General features: G+C 43.7%; 1 protein-coding gene across 3 annotated transcripts in view; it reads left to right on the forward strand.

The window, feature by feature from the left end:
- INTS9 (integrator complex subunit 9) overlaps positions 1-19,438 on the forward strand; it is a 66,496-nt gene extending 47,058 nt beyond the window's left edge. For 2 of the 3 annotated variants that reach the window (XM_065730468.1, XM_065730469.1), the window contains exons 13-17: positions 2,591-2,715; positions 4,025-4,192; positions 15,028-15,126; positions 17,298-17,435; positions 18,496-19,438. In XM_065730468.1, the coding sequence (XP_065586540.1) occupies positions 2,591-2,715; positions 4,025-4,192; positions 15,028-15,126; positions 17,298-17,435; positions 18,496-18,672 (707 nt within the window). In that variant the 3' untranslated portion in view covers positions 18,673-19,438. The remainder of the gene's footprint in view (positions 1-2,590; positions 2,716-4,024; positions 4,193-15,027; positions 15,127-17,297; positions 17,436-18,495) is intronic. The other variant, XM_065730470.1, reaches the window with a different exon arrangement.
- Positions 19,439-21,080: the final 1,642 nt, after the last annotated feature.

Consider the following 21,080-nt stretch of genomic DNA (forward strand, 5'->3'; position numbering starts at 1 on the left):
AGAAATTCTAGAAGAAAACATGGTAGAAATAGTCCACTTCTCAGTCTCGTTCTGATGACAACAGTGCACTAAAAACTATCTCCCTAGGAGATGTTCAAACAGCTCGTGCATGCCACATTAGTGCTGTATATGGAAGATTTTATAACTGTCACGCAGTTGTAAATCAGGTGTCTTAGGGAAAAAGCTAAAGACCTGTGATTCTCTCAGAAATTGCTTCCTTGTTGACTGCTGTCTTCCATCATGCAGTTGAATTCTGGTTCTTCAGTATCTTCAAAGCAGCAACTGCATTACATCACAGGTTCAGGCTAAGACTAGCTCCAGTTAGGTTTTCACATGTTTTAAGTGTTGGAAGTTCTGAGTTAAGAGTTACAGTTTCAAACTTAGAGTTTGGGTGTTGGAATTCCTCACTTCTCCATGCCTACTTATGCTCTCATTCAATGCTCAGAGTGACTTGGTGCCATTTTGGGTACGTAGAGCAAGAAAATGTGTGTAGATTATCTGAACCTATTGATTAAAAAATAAGTGCTTTGAATAGTTGCAGCCTTGTGACATTTTCAGTCAAACGTGTGTCATCCACACTGCCAGACGAGATGGAAAAATTCTAATAACTTTTTAATTTACTGTGTGCAGTTTCATTGTCCATCTCTAGCACAGTGGTTGGTTTAAGTTGTTGCTTTTTTTTCCCCAACATATTTTAAAATGTCCTCTGATTTAATCCTATTTGGCTACTGATCATTCTTCACCTGGCTACTTTCTCAGTATTTTTATTATTCATTGCTACTTATTGCCTCTTCTTGCATTACTGTGTCTGGGCTTTGATTCATTGGCACTAGCACACATGTTTTTAACTAGCATGGCTTTTTGCCCAGTATAAGTTTTGTTTCATGTTTAGCAATTCATGGATTTTGAGGCATCCAATCAGATGTTCTTGTACAAGTATCATTTATTGTTAATATTTCTCACTTCGATGTTCCCAGGCAGCTACACTGACACTTGCTTTAAACTCAGTTAAATCACTCCTTTGACAGTTCCAAACGTGTATCATTGGCTGATAGTTTCTGTTCTCACGAGGTAAATATAACCACATCAGAACTGCTGATACTTAGATGTATCAGATTTTGAGGCTAGCAATTAACTTGTCTTTACCAGTTGAATGAGCTCCAACACCGAATGTTAGATACCATGATGGGTGCTGTACTTCCAATAGTAAGATGCTAAGGTCGTTGTTTCTTGCTATCTGCATGCCCAAAGCAGTCAGCCCTTCTCTTTGTTCCATTCTGTACTTATCAAATTAACACCAGTATTTCTTTTCCCAGCATTCCCATTAGGCAGTCTGCACACCATTATATCAAGTAGCTGATGATCTAGTGAGCAGTGACCCTGACCACAGCAGGACATTGAAACTAGGTGATCTTTAAGGTCTCTTCCAACCCAAACCACTGTAGGATTAACTGATTCTTTGGCATAAGCTTTTCTGCGTTCACCATAGTGCCAGATTCTGGAGCTCATAATGATTGAGGTTGGAGGCACCTCAGGTCCCTCTGATTACCTCCCCCTGCCACAGCAGGGCCACCCAGAGCAGGGTGCCCATACCACCCCCAGGGGCTTCGGAAGATCTCCAAGCAGGAGACCCCACAGCCTGTCTAGTCCCTGTGCCTTGGCTCCACACCCAGTGCAGAAGTGCTTCCTGATCCATGGATCCTACACTGTCTCATGTATCAGACCTTGCATTTTTGATTCATCCACCAAAAAATAGTAAAAACAGTATTATGTGTTATATTAATGTGTGTGAGTAAAAATAAATTCAGTGAGTGGCTTTTCCCCGCCACACCAGCAGTCTCAGTTTTAAAAGTCAATGCTAAATGTGCAATGGGAAATTGAGACTTACTATGTCTGATAAGGGTGTCAACTGAAAACATGATTGCAGCTCATCTCAGCTTCTTGGTAGCCCCTAATGTAAGCACCCTGCAGTTCATACTGACCTGTCTCTGCTGACTTAACTTAAAGGCCCAATTTCCTGCCATTTCATTCAGAGAGCACCCTACTGGTTCCCTTTTGTTGTATTAAAATGTAGACCTTTGGTTTTTTTACCTAACAGATAGAAAAGAAAAAAAAAGTGCTGGAAGGAAAAAGGGGTTGTGAGGTCATGTGTCTGCAGGAAGGGACATTTGCACAGGTTAAGCCAAGATAGTCTTTATGATGCATTTCTTCCCTAGTGAAAAACAAGCTGACATTTAGGTTACCTTATGATAGCAGAAACTTAGACATCTTGCCTTCTTTTATAGGATCTGATTAAAAATAAGAGATAATGGTTTTGCCTTGATTAAATTTGTTATAAAAGTCATGCAGTAATGTGTTCAGATGAAATAGTATTGCTCTGTAGCTTGATTAAGGTAAGTCTAATTGGGGGGTTAATTTTCATCAGATTAACTGAAAATATCGGATGGGGGAAGGAAGGAGGGAAAAGAAATCTATAGCAGAATTAGCTTTGCTGTAAAACGTCTTGTCTGGACTAGAATGTGGAATGAGAGGAGCTGGGCTGTCTTTGTTCTCAGTGGGCATTCAGTATTTTCAACATTTCTCATTTCAGAACCAGATTTCTCTTATCTGGATGCTCTGGCTCCTTATCAACCTTTGGCCATGAAATGTGTTTACTGCCCCATTGACACAAGACTGAATTTTATTCAGGTGTCTAAATTGCTCAAAGAAGTCCAGGTAATGAATTTTTGTTGCCTCTTCTTATGTTTCTTCGCACATTCATCTGAAATAAGTAAGTTGATTGTGACTGACTGTTTTGTTAAACAATGACAAAATCAAGATAACACGCAGGTTTTTTCTCTATAAGAGAGCACACAGAATGACACTTTTCCATTACTCTTTCTCCTGTTGGTTTATATTAGCCTCTCTGTGTCTGATACAGTCTTAATGGAAGGTGCACCAAGCGCAGATCATCGGCTGTGCCCTCAGCTATAACCTTCTCCTCCATGCCTGTAACTTAATGCTGCTCTTGATCTTTGCCTTGATTCTGGCATCACTGCTTTGGAGTCCCACTCACATATTACTTCCAAATCAACTGCTTTCCTCATTCCATCTGCAGGGTTTGGCCTTTGTCTAGGAAGAAGGGCAGAGCTTTCATGTAGTCTCTGCTTCTATACCTTGGCTTTTTTTGCTTTAGTGGCCTTTCCTTATCCAATTTGTTTCTACTGAAATTCAGTTTCTGACTCGTGACATCGTTAAATTAACACCCCATATTTTTTCTGGCTGAGCTTTTCCCTTGGATTTGTCTTCAGCTCATTGTACACAAAAATGCATGTTCTTCCAAACCTCTTAACCTTGTCTGGATCATCTTATCGGCCTGTTGTGTGACCTGGCTTGTCACTGCACAACTGGTGGAAATGATCACTGCCTGTTTTTCTTCCTCCGTGTAACTACTGATTGTGCTGTTTCCAGAGCAGCTGGCAGAGACACTGTCATATCCTTTGGCTTCCTTAAATCCTGTGGTGATCCTTGTGGCAATCAGCTTGTTTATGCTTTGTTAATGCATTACTGACAGGGAGTGAAAACTCAGAGTTGCCTATTTTGTTAATGTTTTTGCAGTCTTATGTTTTGACACGTTTGCCTCGCTCCGTGCCATTTTGTGACGGTCTGCACCACTGCTGTATTTGCTTCCAGTTTAGATGACAAGCATTTGGAAGAGAATGCTACTGAACATTTTGGATTTTTCTCTCCTTATGGCAGCTAACATGACTGCTGATATTGATGTAGTGATTAAAAATACAAATTTAGGCATTGTTGCTCTGGGCACTGCCTGTATACAAAGTAAATACTGCTTGTTCCTTGGACAGTTTGCTTCAGTCCTGATTGGATCTTCTTGGATTTCATCTTTTTGATGTTGTTTTCATACTAATAAGTTACCTTGCTAACATTGATCTACAAACCTCCTTATGGCAACAATTACTGATGTAGGGGCAGTGTGCAGAATCAACTTGGCATTTCAGTAAATCACCACAGTCCTCTTTTCCAGCCTCTCCATGTCGTTTGCCCAGAGCAGTACACTCAGCCTCCACCCTCCCAGTCTCATCGCACAGATTTGATGATAGACTGTCAGCCACCACCGATGTCCTACCGCAGAGCAGAGGTCCTGACTCTTCCCTATAAGCGACGCTATGAGAAGATCGAAATCATGCCAGAAGTAAGTAACAAAAGGTGGGGAAAAGATGACTTCTGCTCGTGCTGGAAGCTGCATTTCAGTAGCCAATTTGGCTAGGCATACCCTGCATCTGTTGACTTACTGTTGACTGTGAACACACAAAGCACTTTCTGTCCAGTAGAGTGTTAAGAAAGCATTTCTGAGAAGGAATTTCGTTCTGTAAATTAAGAATTGGAGAAAACCAAAACATGATGGGCAAGTAAAAAATATATTCAGGTTAATTGTCCTCTGCAAGGACACATCATGTCTCCAACTACAGAACAAAGGGCAGTCTCTGCTAGCCAGCTGTGAAGAAAGCCAGTCATTGCCAGCTTCAATAAGAGTAAGCAGAGACACTGCAGTTTGAATTAGCAGTACAGGGTCATGGAAGGGATTGAGAGAAATTGGGAGTTAGTAGCCAGGACTTATCTTTCTCCTTCCCCAGCTGTACCTGCTGTGAGAAATACCCTTTCCCTTCAGGAGCAGCTGAATAACTGTTAAAGGCACTGTAGTAAAATGGTTCATTTGTGTTAGAACAGTTTCAATAAATGGTTAATTTCTATGGACTCCCAAAATCCAACAGGTAATGAGTTGCTTGTAGCCATCTATAATATGGACTGCTTATGGCTGCAACATCTATTAATAATTTATTAAGCCCATAAATTTAATACAGGTGTGCTCACAATACAAAGGGTGATCCATATTCTAGCAGATACTAAATATTTTTTTAACAATTCAGTCAGCACAAAAGTGTCCTTGGATCAGAGATGACAGTGGCATTTTACGAGAAGGTGTTACTGCCCTCTGGATAATTGAATATACAAGTCTCCTTTTCATCAGAGAGCCAGCATGCAGCCTACCTGCTGTTTTGACTCCTCTGAAGCCATGGATTTTTCCTTAAACTCTGAGGCTGTAAGTGAGGCTTTATATGTGAGCCTATACCTTGTCAGCCCTGTGAAGTAGGTAGGTACCAGCTTCTCTTGCAAACAGAATGCAAATCAGCACAGATGCTGCAAATGAATATTCACTAACCCCTGTGCATTGTGAAGCTCCTGGTAGAGGAGAAGGTTGTCTAAATCATAGCTAGGGTGGTGCACGGGAGTCACAGGTTTAGTTTTGTGCTTTGTCAGAGTCCTCCTGGATGAATTGCAGGAGTCTAAATACAAAATGCAACTGCAAGTGGAAAGGGTGAGCACAAAGACACCAAGTACTGCAGAGTTTCCTGACAAAAATAAGTCCAAAGGCACTGCTATGCTCATGGGGCTAGAGTGCATCAGAAAACAAGTCAGCAGTTCCTTTCCTGGGCTGGCTGTTTGCAGCAAGATCCCTTGCACTTGAGGCTCAGTAGGATTTAGCACCAGTAAGAACATGCCTTCTATTTCTCAGCTCCAGATCTCCACTGGCTTTTATGTGCTGTCTCTCTGAAGTGAAAGGATTATTTCTACCCACTGTAGTAAAAATGGCACATGGAAATAATAGCACTTCCCAGAACTGCTGAGACATCGGAGAGAGAGTGCATGGTAGACAATATGGTATTCACCAAGGTGGGACTGGTTAGCAGAAAAGCATGCTGAAAAGAACAGGTTTCTACTGCATTCACTTTAACTCACTGTATTCAAGCAGAAAGATGCATATACAAGAATACTGACAGAAACTGCCTTTTTTCTCCTCTATCAAATACATCAAATTGCATTCATGCAGGAGTCCTGGATTCATAATCTCTTCCCACTCTAGGTATTCTCCCTAGGTTCTAAAGCTGTTCTTCTCAACTCAGCTACTTGATGTATAATGACTTTCCAAACAAGATTAAGATGATATAAAAATAGACCAGAAGGCTGCTGTCCTTCCACATGGGTGCACAGTGGAGGAAGGCAACTACTTCCTTCCATTAGGGTGTTGTTTGAAAGTCAGAACAGTGGTGATGAGAGCAAGGCTGTGATTCAGGGCTGTTAACAGGATACTGTTCTCCAGCACTGAGGTATGCAAATCATCCTCAGAGAGAGATCTTAATCATTCTTTCCAAGGGAACTTGTTAGAGGGAGTAGTCACGCCAAATTTGTAGTGATCACAGACTGTCTCCCTCCAACAATCTCTTTTTCAGCAGGTGTTCATGGCATCACTGTTTGAGGCTGATTTTTGCTTCCCGCTTCACCTGCAGTGAGGTGATAAGGCATAGGAGGGTTGGGAAGCTGTCTCCCACTCTTTCTCACTTTGGTCTCAAATCTTTGCAGCATAGCTGAAAACTGCTGAGAAATGTAACTACATGATCTCTCCTATTCTGTACAACAGTCAATCCTAAAGGATTGCTGATTTCAAAGTAAATAGGAGAAGGAAGAGAATGTCTATTTTCATTGCCTGTATTATCTTTGATGCATACCACCTAAATAAACACACTGGTACATTCTTACCTCCTGAATAATTTTTCTGTGCCGTGTGGTAGGCTTGCCTCATTTTCTCAGCAGAAGAGCCCTGTTGTATGTCCCTTTGTGCAGTGGGATCATTAAGATATTGGCTTTTAGAGGCTGATCTTGGCAGGCTGTTGCTTTCAGGCAGGGTTTACTCAGTGGTGACAAAAAAAAAGGTAGCTGTAACTTCCCTATCTGCAGGGTGGGTTGTGCAGGACAGGATTGCAAATATGATCAGTGAGGTTCCCCATCAGAATATTTACTGCTTTATGTTCCTTTTTTGGTAGTTTTATCTAGGAAAACTCTTTGTGCCTGAATACATAGATTTTCTGCACTGCAAGGAAAGAGCATTTGTTTCACATGGGCTAGCACCAGCTCTGAGATTGTGAGGGCTTAAGTGGCAGCTGGAAATGGTATGTCAGGGCTCGTAGCAAATCTTGTGAAGGCTTGTTATTTGTCAAAAACATGTTAGCCAAAAATGAAGCCCTGACCAGGGCCCTCTCCTAACATCCATCGTCCTTTTTCAGAAATGGAGATGTGTTCAAGCTTATGACTCAAGTTTCTAGAGCTTTTGCAAACCAAACAGTTGGCCCAGCATGGTTTCAGTCACTACAGACTGACAGCATGGTGGTGTGAAATTCCCTTTCCAGAACTATTTCTGTGGTTCAGATTCTGGTCTGCCAGACACCCATAAATTCACTGCTACGGCTGAAGCTTGTCTGCGTTTGGATCACTTCACCAGAGAGCAGTCAGGTCAAGCAGGGCTGTTGTATGTTAATGAGATTTACCTTCAGAGCAGCTTTTGTTTAGAGAGAGGTTTTAACAGCCCCAGGGCACCAGGCTGAAATGGCTCTCAGGGGTATTACAGAAGCTTTTACACTTTAACTGATTTGTTCTTCTTAGCATTTGCCTTTCACTTTAAAAAATTATTAAAAAAAAAAAAACAAAAAACTGCTTCCTGGAAATTGGTAGGTATTGTCTGTTCAGAGGAGAATGATGGGAAAATGGAAAACAGCTTCTGGAGCAAACAGATAAATTAAACAGTAGTGTTTGAGCAAATAATGTGCCTCCAATTTAATTAGAGCTGAACAGTGGTGCGGATCACTTGATTTCAGCAGCAGGCTGACTTCAGTGAGGGCTGTGTTTTTAAAACATCCTATTTGCAAGTTCTTCAGGACACAGGCCAGTACAGGAGAGTGTGAATGTGCAATGCACATTCCAACATGAAGTAAAATTACAGGGAACTGTTGCAGAGAAAACAGGCACTTGGCAGCCCATTGTAGTTATGTAGCTTTCATTCTGTCCTCCTCCTGTCCTGACTTCTCTTTCCACACGCAGTCTTGCCAATTGCTTTGTAAGAAAAGGAGTGGTAAAAGCATGGCTTCCATCTTCCCTCTCCATCTTCCTGTTCCAGGGACTAAAAAGTTTCATTTCTGTCTTTGCACACCCTCAACTTACTTTGGTGACCTCACTTTATCCAATCTCTTGACCTGTGTTCCTTTTCCCCCAGCTTTTCTTACTTGTATAGGGATGCTGCTGTATTCTCATTTATCATACAGCTTTGAGTATCATACAGTGCTTTGAGTGTTATCCCTCATTTCCTTCTTTTTTCTTTTTCTTTTTTTGCTGCATCTTTTCCCTGCTAAGCTGCATCCACAGAGTGTTCTATTTAGATCAATGAAACTCAAATCTGCTTTTCTACTCCCAACCTGGTTTTGCCTGCCCACATTAATATCTAGGTTTGTTTCTTCATTTTTGATGTCTGATTGCAAGGTAACAGTTGTTTCTAATGAGGTTCTCATGTCTTTTTTTCCAAAAAGCTTCAACAATGTCACATTCCAACCTACAGACTCATCTTTTGCATCTATAAACTACTTGCCTTTGTTTTGAAGGTATTTTGCATCCTTTCTTGCCCTACATATAATTTGTCATTCAGGTTTGGGGCTAATATCTGCTCCTGATGGTTCCAGCTTCTACTGTCCTCTTGTAAGTGCCTCAGACAATTATTTCCTGCCTGCTTCCAGGCTATGCAGCATACTGATGAAGAGCTTCATTAAACAGCCATAAATCTGCTTCATTATGCTTTTTCAACGCCTCCTTAAAGCTGTCTTTTTGGCACAGTATAAGCAAAAAGCCAGGGGATAGCTTTCATACTGTGACATTTTATACTTACAATCCTACCCAGGATTGTTTCCCAGTGGTTAGTCTGTGTCTTTTCTGTTTTGGTCTCTGTGGTTTGGGATAAAGTTTGTCATGTTGATCTGGAGCCCTGGTCCATTAGTGGGATTTTCAAGTAGTTGTGGTTGTTGAAACACACTGAATATCCCTTCAGCCTCCACTTTATTTCTCCACCAGATTTTGACTCTATGGAAGACTGAGTCTAAGACAGAGGCTTGTTCAAACATTATCAGCAACTTTATCTATTTATGACATGATCCTTCATTCACTGAGGTTAATGAGACTTTACAATGTGCTGCAGAGATCTGTTGCAGCCCCACAGGGACTGAAAGAGCTAAGTTCAGGTTAGTATAGCAACCCAATCTTCTCATTTAAAGCACTTGAATTGCATAAAATCTGAGGCAGAAACCCTGACAGGACATGATGCTGATAACCCACTAATTATTACATTGATGTGCTCTTAGTTCTAGGATGTTTGCTCTTCTCTGTTGGAAATGCCCTTGTTCCTCTAAGTCTCATTAGAAAGATTCCCCAGGTAATTCCCATTGTGCTGCCCCATGGCTTACAGTGTACTTGTCACCTTGTTTAGTATGCTTGCTGGTCCACAGGCATATTTAAATGTCTAGACCTTTCCCCTTTGGTGCATGCGTACAACCACATATCTTTTTATTTCCTCAGCAGGATCCATACTCACAGACTTCTTGTGCTCAGACTCTGCCTGGTTTAGCACATGGTACAAAGCCAAGGCTGAGTCTGTGTGATACGGTGGCCCACGGTGTAATCTCGTGTGCATTTCTGTCTGGTTGCAAGTGATTTGACAGCAGAGCTTCTGGCACTTCAGTAGGGAAAGGATAAGAAAAGACAGGGAGGTAGGAGGTGAGGTAGACTGTCTTCCCTTTCTAACATTGTCTTCCAAATAAAACTTAAGTGATAACATGAAGACAGTGTTGGTTTTTGTTGGTGGTGGTGGTGGTGGTTTTTTTTAATTACAAAACAAAATACAGGTCTTCACTGCTTATAAATAGAAGGATATTATACAGATGTTAAGCATGTGGAATATTTGTGTTCCTGTTAAAGATATACTTGGAGAGTGCTTTCTTGTGTATAAGGGATTTTAGAAACTGGGTGTGAGGTGTGAGGGGCAACATGGGAGGAAGGGTGGAGGCTGAGGCAGGTTGTCCTTTTTTCGTACTTTGCAGGAGACAGCTTACTCTAAAAACATTTGTGAAGCTGTTATCACTCGGATTTGGTGGACTCCCTCTGAAGACAGGAAGGTCTTACAGTCTTTGTGCTTCTTTAATCCTTGGGAGAGGATAGTTTTCTCTCACCTGTGAGTGCCGTTCTTTTCAGGGACTGTGATGTAGATGGGGATCTCTTCACACCTGGCAAGCTCTAGGACGGTAAGCAACCATTTCCACCTTGAAGTGCCCTCATGGGTTACATGGCCAGAACCCAGCTGCAGTTCCTAATGGTGTTTAAGACAAAGCTCATAAAATGGCAGGCACCAGCTTCCAGCTGTGGAGACTTGTGCCCCTGCTGTTCCCACCAGGATGCTGTTCAGAACTCCACAGTCTAACCTATGCATATTCACGGCTGGTCTGCACATACTTACTCTCAACATCATGTTTTAGCATAAATAGATTTTCTCTTTTGTTTGTGTTTTCCCCGTAGTGTTTGTGTGCAGTAATCAAATTCTGCTTTTGGATTTCTTTTGGATTTTCTTTTTGCCAGGCTAAACAAGCCGAGATAATTTAGTTTCTTCTTACAAAGCAGTTTCTCATGCCCTAATCTACCTTTCAGTATATCTTGCTTGAACATAAATTACCCAGAATTTACAAGTAGTTCAGATGAGATCTTGCTGGGCCCAGTATAATAGCAAAAGCTCATCCTCGCTAGAATTACCTGGTATTTTCTGGAAATGCCTTTTGCTTTTTCATGACTGAGTCAGTCTTATGACTTTCTTTTTCTCATGGGATGGACTAATAAACGTGGACCCTTCACCTCTGTCATTTCTAGCAGCTGACATCTCACAACCAAAGTTCCCTGTATTAGCTCTGTCCATGGCCTTGCATTTCATGCTACCAAGTTTCATCTTGATTTTCTGACTCAAATTCTTGAGGTCACCTTACTCTTCCTCTGTGATAGCCTGATATTTCTTCCCAATAACAACGCCTCTGCACAGTTCTCTTTTACACTCTCTTTTACTTAAGACCTCAGTACAGAACAAAATTGGATGCTGGTAGGCTCCAGGCTGACCCTTGAGAAGCTGCAGCAGCAGCCCAGCAGTTGATACCTTTCCTTTAACTTCCCCCATCTCAGGGCTGCTGTAGAAATCCAGTTTGTAACTTCCCATGTCGTGCCCTGCCTACTGCATTGTGAGGCACTGCACCATGCCAAGGAATGTACTGCAAGTTTATTCTTTTATATGTCTAAGGACTTAGAAGGTGTTGAGTTTATAATGTGCCTGTCCTGGTGTCACAGATATATTTCATGTGTTTCATTTGTCTGTTTTGATCCGAAGTTGCAACTCTGGGTGCTGCTTCTAATGCAGAGATGATATTCATTTATGCACAGTTTGTGTAACTGGAAAATAACACATTCAATGCTGATGTGAAAAAAAATCAACTGTGTCCTTTTCTAAATATGTGGGCTATAATCTACTGTGCACATCAGTGCATTTCAAGACTTAAAACTCGCAGGGATTCTAATTACTGGTAACTGTGTTCCTGCTGATTTCCCTTCACTCTGGTCCTGGAGGGTGAGGATCCAGCTCATCTCACTCAGCTATTCAGCCTCAATTTGTTTTTAACAGTAGGAGTTTTGGATCCTGTCATCAGTCACTGTTAGCTCTTCGTTGCCATTGGGAGATTTTTTTTGTCTGGTGCTTGAACAGCAGTCTAGGGGGTGTTGTCCTTGGTGAAGGCCTTAGTAGAGACTCCTGAGTGTGACCTGGCCTGTGTGCATTGTCCTTCTGTATGGACAGCCATAGTTCGACCCAGCAACTGTCTTCAGGCTCATGTAAAATGCATCAGACCTCATTTCCTTGTGGGAAATGTAATCCTACAGGAAAACTTCAGGAACAGTTTAAGGTAAAAATGTATTTACCCTGATAGGATGCAGGTGGGGAGCTCTGGTCATGGAGATGTTTGGCTGCCACAAGGTTCGTGTGGCTGCACTCTGGTGACCAGCACTTGCAGTTTCTTACAAGCAAGAGTTAACAACTTGTGCTTTTTGGTTAGTCACTGTTTTAAGCTTTGCTTAACGGGAGATAATTTAAAAACTGAAATACGCAATACACATAACACAAGTTTATCTTAAGGCAGTCCAAGTGCTCATCCATATGCATGGCCTGATTAACGTGCTGTTAGTGCTCAGTGCCATGCAGCTCTGCTTTCGTGACTTTCCTGATGCTGGTATGTGGTATCACACTTGTGATAATGACTGCAACCAAGAAGCACTTATTCTTGCATAGTGGGGGGCTTTTCAGTCTTGCAGACAAAGGCATAACAAGATCCAGCTACTGAAAGTCGGGCGAATTCAACCATGAAATAAGACATGGTTTCCTAGCTGCAAGGAAAATTCAAGTTTGGAACAGCTTGCAAGAGGAAATGGTGGAGTTGCCACTGCTTGGAAGGCAGACAAGATTTGCTATCTCTCTGAAAAAGGTTTCTTTAATCCAGCATTTTGGAAGAGCTCTGTGATTTGAGTGTGCAGGAGATGAGTCAAAAGGAGCACAGCAGTGCTGTCCGGTGTTAGTAGGTGAATGGCTGGGTGTGATGAAATGACCTTTTTGGTTTGGGTCAGTGAACTTCTATAATAAAAGGATCATCCACAACGTGGAGAGGGCTGTGAGATGAGACAGTAGCTTAGAGGAGATAAAATTGGACATCCGTCTTACTGCCTTTTTGACTGTTAATAATTCAAGTGTTGCTACTTAGCAACCGTGTGGTTCAAATGTGCATAGATGTTAATACCAAGGTATTTCAGAGGCAGAAGAGGACTTTGATTCTAAGCAGCTCTTTGTTTCTTAAGGATCTTTCTCCTTACAGTGCTTGTCATTTTGCCATGTATTCTTCTTCGTTAGAACCTATTTTCTATCAGTCCTCCTCTGGAAGGTGGTGGGAATAGAAAGTGCCTTTGACCATCCTGAGTGCAGCATGTCACCCTGCTGCAAGCTTTACTATTTTCACTTCCTAAGAGAAATCTGAAGCAATAATTATCATTGTGTTGTTTTTTTTTTTATTCTGCCAACCTTCAGTAATAAACCGTGAAGGCTGTATTCAAATTTCCTGCTTTAAAGGTTTTGAACAGAATCCCAGAGAGAGAGCTGTGTGAATTGCTCCGTGAAACTTTGATTTCAGAGATTCACTAAGTCCTAATACATGCAAAATTTAGGAGTTCTGAATGCAGCCTTAAAATGTCTGTATTTTTCCAACACAAACGCCTATCCAATTGTTTTATTTCGGGGAGGTGCTCTCAAAATGTGGGCTGCATCTGTAATAGTGGTAGGTGAGATTTTCAGGCACTGTAGAAGTTGAACTGTGCTCTGGCTGTTCAGCTAACAGAAAAGCCTTCTCCGTGTTTTGATGGCAGTGGATTAGGCCAGTAGGAGTGCTCTTGGACATAACATTCACTTGTTTCTCCGTCCACTAGGATTAGTGCTTTGTAGTAATGCAGTCATTACCTATATGACAGTCACTTGCAGCAGGCAAAAGTACTTGCAGTCGAGCCCCTGAAGTTTCTTGGAAAGTGCAGTGATTCAGTCGTTCTGCTCTGTCACTTCCCTGCTTTGGATCCTGTGGAAATTTTACTAGATGGGCTTTGGTAAAGCATTCAGTTTTCCATTGCCTCAAGCACAGTGTCTCCAGAATGGGAATATACCACGCTCTTCTGAAAACCATTCCATTTCTATTCCTGCTTCATGCATCTGGCAATCTGAAGAGAGCTGGCGTTGCCTTGCTGCCAGGGCAGTGGTGGTAGCTGGGACTCCAGAGCTCTGCTCCCTTGATGCAGGACAGTAAATGGTTGAAGTTTTCAGAGAGCTCCTTTCCCTTAAGGCAGAACTCTTCACGTGTGGCTCCAACTGGGGGTGCCATGTGCCTGAAGCTAAAGGGCAATGGATTTTGGGTGAAGATCATCTTGTAGAGGCTCTTCTGCATGAAACAGGATGATGGAGTGGGGGGTTTGGAAGGATGGCCAACACTCTTCAGTTGTTAGCTGTCTTCACAGCTGGAAAGTCCTCCCATCCAGTAGTACAAAGAGTGAGCCAGCTTAACCATTCCTGTTTTGTCAGGCATCTGCAGTGTTTGCAGTGTCATTGCCTTTGGGTCTGCAGATAACAGGAGCATGCTTTACTAGGAGTGATGCTTGGAAACTGCTTGTGCTGCTGGCCCTGAAGACTGAAAACTGTTTGTTTAGGACTGGATCCTGGCTGCAGTCGTGGACAGCACTCCAGGGCACCTGGTGTCCAGTGAGCTGTCAACCAGAATGCCTTCCAAGGAAAGAAAGTCATTTTCCATGTTTATGAGCACCCTTTTCTGCAGAGTTCCTCTGGAAGAATGACTGGGAGAGATGCTTCCCAGCTGCCCAACTTCTGCAAGTCTCAGCAGGTGCAGTCCTGCCCACTCCACATGTACTGCCAACCCTTTCAGTGCTGAGGATCTTGGGAGGTTGCCATTGAAATTCAAGATTGCAGCCAAGCCTAAATTGTATTTATTTCAGACGAGGATTATATAGAAGGCAGTGGAAGAGTTCTTATGCAGTGTTGTAGGGAAAAATGTCAAACCAGTCAACAGAGGCAGTGTGTTTTTAGGACAAACTCTTCTTCCAACTGTTCTGCAGCCTGAATGCTGCAGCACGAAGGAGCTGGAAGGAAACTAGCTCTGATTAACATTGCACATCAAGGTAACAAAAATAACAAATGCTGCTGAGTTAGATGGAGTTTTACTGATGAGAATTATTAATAGAGCAGTTGGTGTCATATTAAATGAGGTTTCTCTCTAATTGCCTTGTTTTGGGAGACTTGCTGTAGTTGCTGAAAACGTCTCATTGCTCTGATAACAACATTCAGTAACTCAAGAACCAGAAGGAGGGATAACCAGGTAAGAGGAGCACTCTGTCATCGTGCCAGTGGGTTTGTGTTTACACGTCATTAGTCCATGTTTAAAAATACCCTACTGCCAATTTAAATCACAGCTGGATTCATGCAAGTTTTGAGATTATCACTTGCTGAATAAAATCCTTCTTTTCCTTCAGCTTGCAGATTCACTTGTGCCCTTGGAGATTAAGCCTGGTATTTCCTTAGCAACAGTTTCTGCCATGTTGCATACTAAAGACAACAAGCATGTTCTGCAGGTATGGTATAATGGGAGGGGGAGAAAAATATCCTTGCACAGGGATTCCTGCCATCTGGGACCCCAGCTGTTCTTATAAGGCAACCCTTCTAACAACACTTTCCCCACCAGAGCAGCATTCTTGTCAGATGCTTTGTCCTGGCATGTGCAAGTGAGGAATTACACTTGGAGGAGAGAGTGTGGTGCATATAAATCTCTCTACCCTGTTTTCATTGGCTGCATGCCCAGCTAAGATAAAAGGGGAAGCAAGATCGTTCACGAGGAGAGGCTGCAGATCATGGCTGCTGCCTTCCATAACCTGTACTCTGGGATCAGCATCACCCAGCTTCTCATGGACATAGAGTTTGAGAGTCAGATAGGAAGGATTAGACATTTGAAGGGTCTGTGTTCTCTGAGTTGCCCCATTCCCCAGGAATCAGATAGCAATCAGATAGGAGCAAACTCCAAGGATAAAAAGTGAGGAGAAAATCCCTCCTTTTCTTCAATCTTCTTTTATGCTGCCCTTGCAGTTCCTGGCATTCGTGCTTTACAGGGAGGTGGTGCCTGGTGGAGTTGTTGAGCAGTAGATGCCCATTCACCTTTCTCAATGCTTGAAATGCAGGGAGCTCAGTGGAGCCACACGTTTCATGATGCTGCCTGTCCCACTGGGCAGCAGAGCTGGGCTGAGCCCACAACATTTGGGAAGGAGGCCTGATATTGTCATGTCCTTCGTGCAGGGACATGAAGAGTGGTTAAAAATTTACGTCAGTGCATAGCAGATGAGATGCCTGATTTTTTCAGGTCAGTTCCCTAGATACAGTAGGCAATAGTAGAAAAATCAAAGTATTATAATGTGATTGGTCTGAGTCTGCTTTCTCCTTCATGTTTTGCTCATTTGCTCTTTTCTGTACCCTGATTCCTGATGCCAAATTAACTTAGAGGTAGGCACAAACTGCAGGTAAGCAGCATCTGAGCCTGGGAGCTCTGGGAGCTACAGAACCTGTGCGGACAAGCTCCAAAAACCATGCCAGTGATTCGTGCACAGATAACATCCTGCATGCACCTAGGCCCATCACACTTCAGGGTAAGTGGTTTTGTGAAGTGACATCCTGTCTGTGGGACTGGAGCCTGAGCAGACTCATCTCTGGCAAATGGTCTTGCCAACGTTTTGGAGAAGTTTTTTCCATCACGTTTTTCCCAAGAACCAACTTGCTAAGGTCACTGGGGAAGTCAAGTGCTGATACATCCTCAGCATAACCAGCTTGGTACAGGGCACGTGGACTCATTTTACAAAATAATTTCTTCACTGCTCTTTATTCAGGAATCTATTTCTCACCCCCACAAAATGATCAGTGGTCAGTTAAGAACACTCCATGCCTGCATGCACGGCAGCACGCAGTGCCAGGTTAGCTACCCTCTCATCTCCCTGCTAACAGAGGAAGCTCTCAGGGATGAGTTAAAGCAGACATCTTCCTCAAGAACCTTGAAATTATACCCAGATCACACTGCAGTGATTTTTCAGGCATTGCAGCATCTCTTGTGCCTTCTGGATTCAGCTTTTTTTCTGATGTCTCATTTTTCTGAGGCCAGTGAGAATTAACCCATTTTCCCTGCTCTCCAAGTAGCTGCTTTGCTCTGAATTTGCCTGATTCCCAACCCAGCATCTTTTAGGCTGTGAGTTTTGTAGAATCATAAAGTGTCTTTGGTGAGAAGGGACCTCAAAGATCACCCAGTTCCAACCCTCCTGCCACAGACAGGGCTGCCAACCACTACATCAGGCACCAGATCAGGGTCCTGTCCAGCCTGGCCTTGAACACCTCCATCAGTGGGGCATCCACAGCTTCTCTGGGCAGTTTCAAGACATCGACTTCTTCAGGGCACGTTTCATGGAAACTATTTCAGTGTACTCAAATGCAGAAAGTTTCAGCTTTGAAGTGAGTCAGACAAAGCTTTATAGATGACAGAACTTTGAAGTACCACTGCTAATTCATTTCTGTAAATGCTGGCTTCTGTGAGCAGCAGTGTAGACCAAGGCTAGGTGTCTTTGTTTCCTCTTCAGCACTGCTGTGTTCCCCTTCAGTCACTGAAAACAAAACCAGTATTCCTTTTCTCTCTCATGTGCATGTTACTCCATCTAAATTATAATAAGCTGATGTGATTCACTGCATTGCTGTGCACCTTCTTGTCCATTAGCTCCCTCCAAAACCTCCTCAACCCCCCACCAGCAAGAAGAGAAAACGAGTGAGTGACGACGTGCCTGAGTGTAAGCCTCTGAAGCCATTGCTGAGTGGCTCCATTCCTGTGGACCAGTTTGTGCAGACACTCGAGAAGGTAATAAGTCTTTGGTGGCAAGCAAGGTTCAAGGGGTTCTCTGCAGGGCTGATAGAGCTGCTGCTTTGCTAGAAGAGAGGGAAATAATTTTAGTGTGGCTTGAAATAGAGGGAGGCTAATGAGCTGTCAAAGTATTGCCAGAGCATGTGTCCCTGCAATGAGAACAGAGGAAATATTTCCCTGTGGAAATGTCCTGGTGTAAGTGGTTCGTGTCAGTCATTTCCGACAGAAGCTGAGCTTGTAGGGTCACTAGGTGGGTGAATTTCCCATGATTATCAGCTGATATCCAGTACATTTGAACTGCGGAGAGTTTTTAAATACTTAAGTTCCTAAAGTTCTTAAGCTCCTAAATTTGAAGTTCTTGATTTAAAGTTTTGTTAAAATGAGGAGACTGAGTGAAGAATGATAGAATCATAGAATGGCTTTGGGCTGGAAGGACCTTAAAGCTCACCCAGCTGTGGGCAGGGTTACCACCCATGAGATCAGGCTGCCCAGGGCTGCATGCAGCCTGGCCTAGGAAGAAACACCTCCAGTAATGGAGATGCTTTCTCTGGAGAGCTTCAGGACAGGGTTGTGGTGGCCAAACCCACAGGCCCTGCATGGTACTGCTCTGTAGAGCACAGCTCTCCCCTGCTTGTTTTCCTGGAGGAAATGGATAGGAAAAAGGGTAGGATCATCTGTGAGGAAGTTTGCAGTGGGATTCAGTGGGTCTCTGTCATTTCTTGAGGCAGTAATGTCAGCAGATGTTCACTTCTGCAGTTCTGAGTCTTTTGTCCTCTTTGCCTCACTAGATTTTGAAGTTGGTGATCGCTATGAATTGGCACAGTGGAAAACTTCAGCCTCCCTGTGCTGTAGTAAATCCACCTGTATAATGAGGGTCATATTTTGCTTACCCTGTGAGGGTTTCCTCTGTTGATCCCAGGGATGTAGAATATCTGCAGTGCCATTCTGTATTTTGCAGCTGTTTTTCCCCTCTCCTCCTCCATGAGTTCTCATCTCTCTGTTACTTACACTGCTGTAACATCTCTCTCTTCCACTCCCTCCCTGTTGCTGTATCCAGCATGGCTTCAGTGACGTCAAGGTGGAAGACACAGCCAAGGGCCACATCGTGCTCCTGCAGGAGGCAGAAACCCTCATTCAGATTGAGGAGGACTCCACGCACATCATCTGTGACAACGATGAACCCCTCAGGGTGAAGCTGCGTGACTTGGTTCTCAAATTCCTGCAGAAATTCTAGCACGTGGACATCACACTGCTGTGCAAGGAGAGCCCACAGAGCACCAGAGCTTAATGAGGGTGACCCCAGAGAGAGAGCATTTCCTTGTTCAGAGACCACGAACCACCTTTTCTTCATGCAGAAGCAACTTAAGTATTTTTTTAATATCTATATATATTTTTTATTTAATTTTTAGCCAGTTCTGGAGTACTTCAGAGGGGATTCCTGTGCTGTAAAATTGATTTCTGGAATCTTAAAGGAGATACAGATTGCAGAGTAAATAAATAGAGTGTGCATTTACAATGTCGGGGTGAAACCATGTGCAGGTGCAGACCTTTCTCTGTGTGATGCAGTCCATCAGCAGTGTGTGCCTCAGCCCTTTACCCAACGAAGCTCTGCATGAATATTGGAACAGTGGCCTCAGATTTTAAGAGATTGTTTTTTCTCGCCACTGTTTCTTCCCATTCACTGCATCCAGTTTTCTGTCTGTGTGTGCGTTTCCCTGGATATGGTATGAAGAGGAGTGGGGAAGCTGGCACAGCAGAGATCATAGAAGCAAAAAGAGAAGAAGGGGACTGTGCTGGGCATGGGCAGTAGCTTCAGAGCAGCCAGGGCCTGTGCATTCCCTGCAAAAGCAGAGGGGTTTGGGTAAAGCTTTGCACTTTGAAGTGTTTGCTGATGTGCCCTTCCCCTCTTAGGACCAATCTGTGCACCGAGATGTTAGTTCCCTCCATCAGCAGTGGGATTAGTACCAAGGGGAGGGATTGCAATTGCAAGTGAAATGCCTGGGAGCATTCTGTGCCTGTTTTTTGTTGGCTGATGGAGACAGCTCCATTCCCACGTCACCGTTGGGTGCATGAGGCTGAGCAGCATGGATCCCAGCAGCCCTGCTGGAAGGGAGGCTTTCCAGAGCGTGTTACAGCAGTTCAGCTCCCCCAGCTCACGAAAAACCTGTGAGATTTAAGTGCCTCTCCTTTCTACCTTCCCCAAATCTCTCAGCCCCCAAACTCCTGCTTGAAGTTCTGATAGCCCTTTATACAAAGCCATGTGTACTGCAGGCCTGGGGGGGCTTTTCTCTTTCAGAGTTGTGTATTTGGAGCCTCAACCTCACTCACAGTACTGCTTTTAAAAGCAGCTGATGGCATTGTCTGCCGTTTTCTTTCTTTCTTTCTTTTATGGGATTGTTTTGCATTTATTTGGTGTTAAAAATATAAAGCACAGTCAGAATGCTGAGGGGAAACCACACTGTGTGGTTTGTAAAAGCATCCTCTTGCCTGGCCCACATCCGCAAGTGCGTAAATATACATATTTATAAAAGAAAACGTCTCCAGTTTACAGCCTTGGGGAGATGATTAAGGCAGTGGGAGAGCAGCTCTGTAATAAAAGCTGTTTGCTGTTGCAGTTTGCACATCGTATTTCCTGTGCATTGAGGGCTCCTGCTTGAGTGGTGGTGCAGGCTCTGGCACCCATCCCTTGGCTTTGTGTGTCAGGGCTGTGACAGCAGTGGCATCGTTCGGGCGATAAAAACGTGGCTGCAGTGACACAAATCCCAGTGGGAGTTTACAGCACCTGTGGTAGTTCAGCTTCTTCATCACCAGTAGAAAATAAAAGAAAGTCGGGCGGATCGCGGGCCAGGTTAGACACAGAGGCGTTCCAGCTCTCACAGAACGCAGGGCATCTTTAAATGGGAGCCATGAGACAGCCCGTGTCAGCTGCAGTAGCTGCTGCACTGTGTGTAATTGGGCCAAGCCAACCCCAGCACTCTGAGCCCCCGGAGATCTCAGTGCTGTCTAAAGGGACAGCAGCAGAGCTCTCCAGCCTCGTCCTGCCCGAGTGGATGATTCTGGACACATTTCTGGCGTGCTGCAGTCCAGTCCAGAAGTGTTTTGCTTGGTTCCCTACCGCTGTGACTGGGGCTGTCACACCAACCCCTGTAAGTTGGGGCGCAGTGGCTCCTCCTATGAGCTGTGATACTTCATCTCATCAGTGGCAGCTGGTGCATTTCCAGCAGCATCACCACCCCTCCTGGGGGAAACCATCAGTGGGAAAGTGTTCCCGTTTTTCCTCTTGTTGTTTTGGGCAGAACGTCTCGCTGCTCCAGTCCAGCATCTGAAAACCAGTTTGTTTCTTCCTTAGGAACAGGCAGGTTGTGCCTGCTGGAAAAATAAACATACTGGGGAGGGGGAGGTGTCCTTTAGTGAAAAATTTTAATTAAACTCACGAAATAAGCTCTTGTTCATTCTGCACAGAGGAGGAGAAATAAGTGGCATTTCTTCTGGCTGGGTCAGTGCTGCAGAGGTAACCATGGCAGCCTGGGAGGGATGCGAATGGAGGGGGTGGAACGAGATGGATGCCAAATAGATTGTAAGCAGTGACACGCTTTACTGGACAGACAACAGCAAAGGCACTTGGGTTTGGTACCTTCCTTC

This window comes from Cyrtonyx montezumae, unplaced genomic scaffold (assembly GCF_038088225.1).
Source record: "Cyrtonyx montezumae isolate F1298 unplaced genomic scaffold, pur_monq_1.0 scaffold_13, whole genome shotgun sequence".
Classification (NCBI taxonomy): domain Eukaryota; kingdom Metazoa; phylum Chordata; class Aves; order Galliformes; family Odontophoridae; genus Cyrtonyx; species Cyrtonyx montezumae.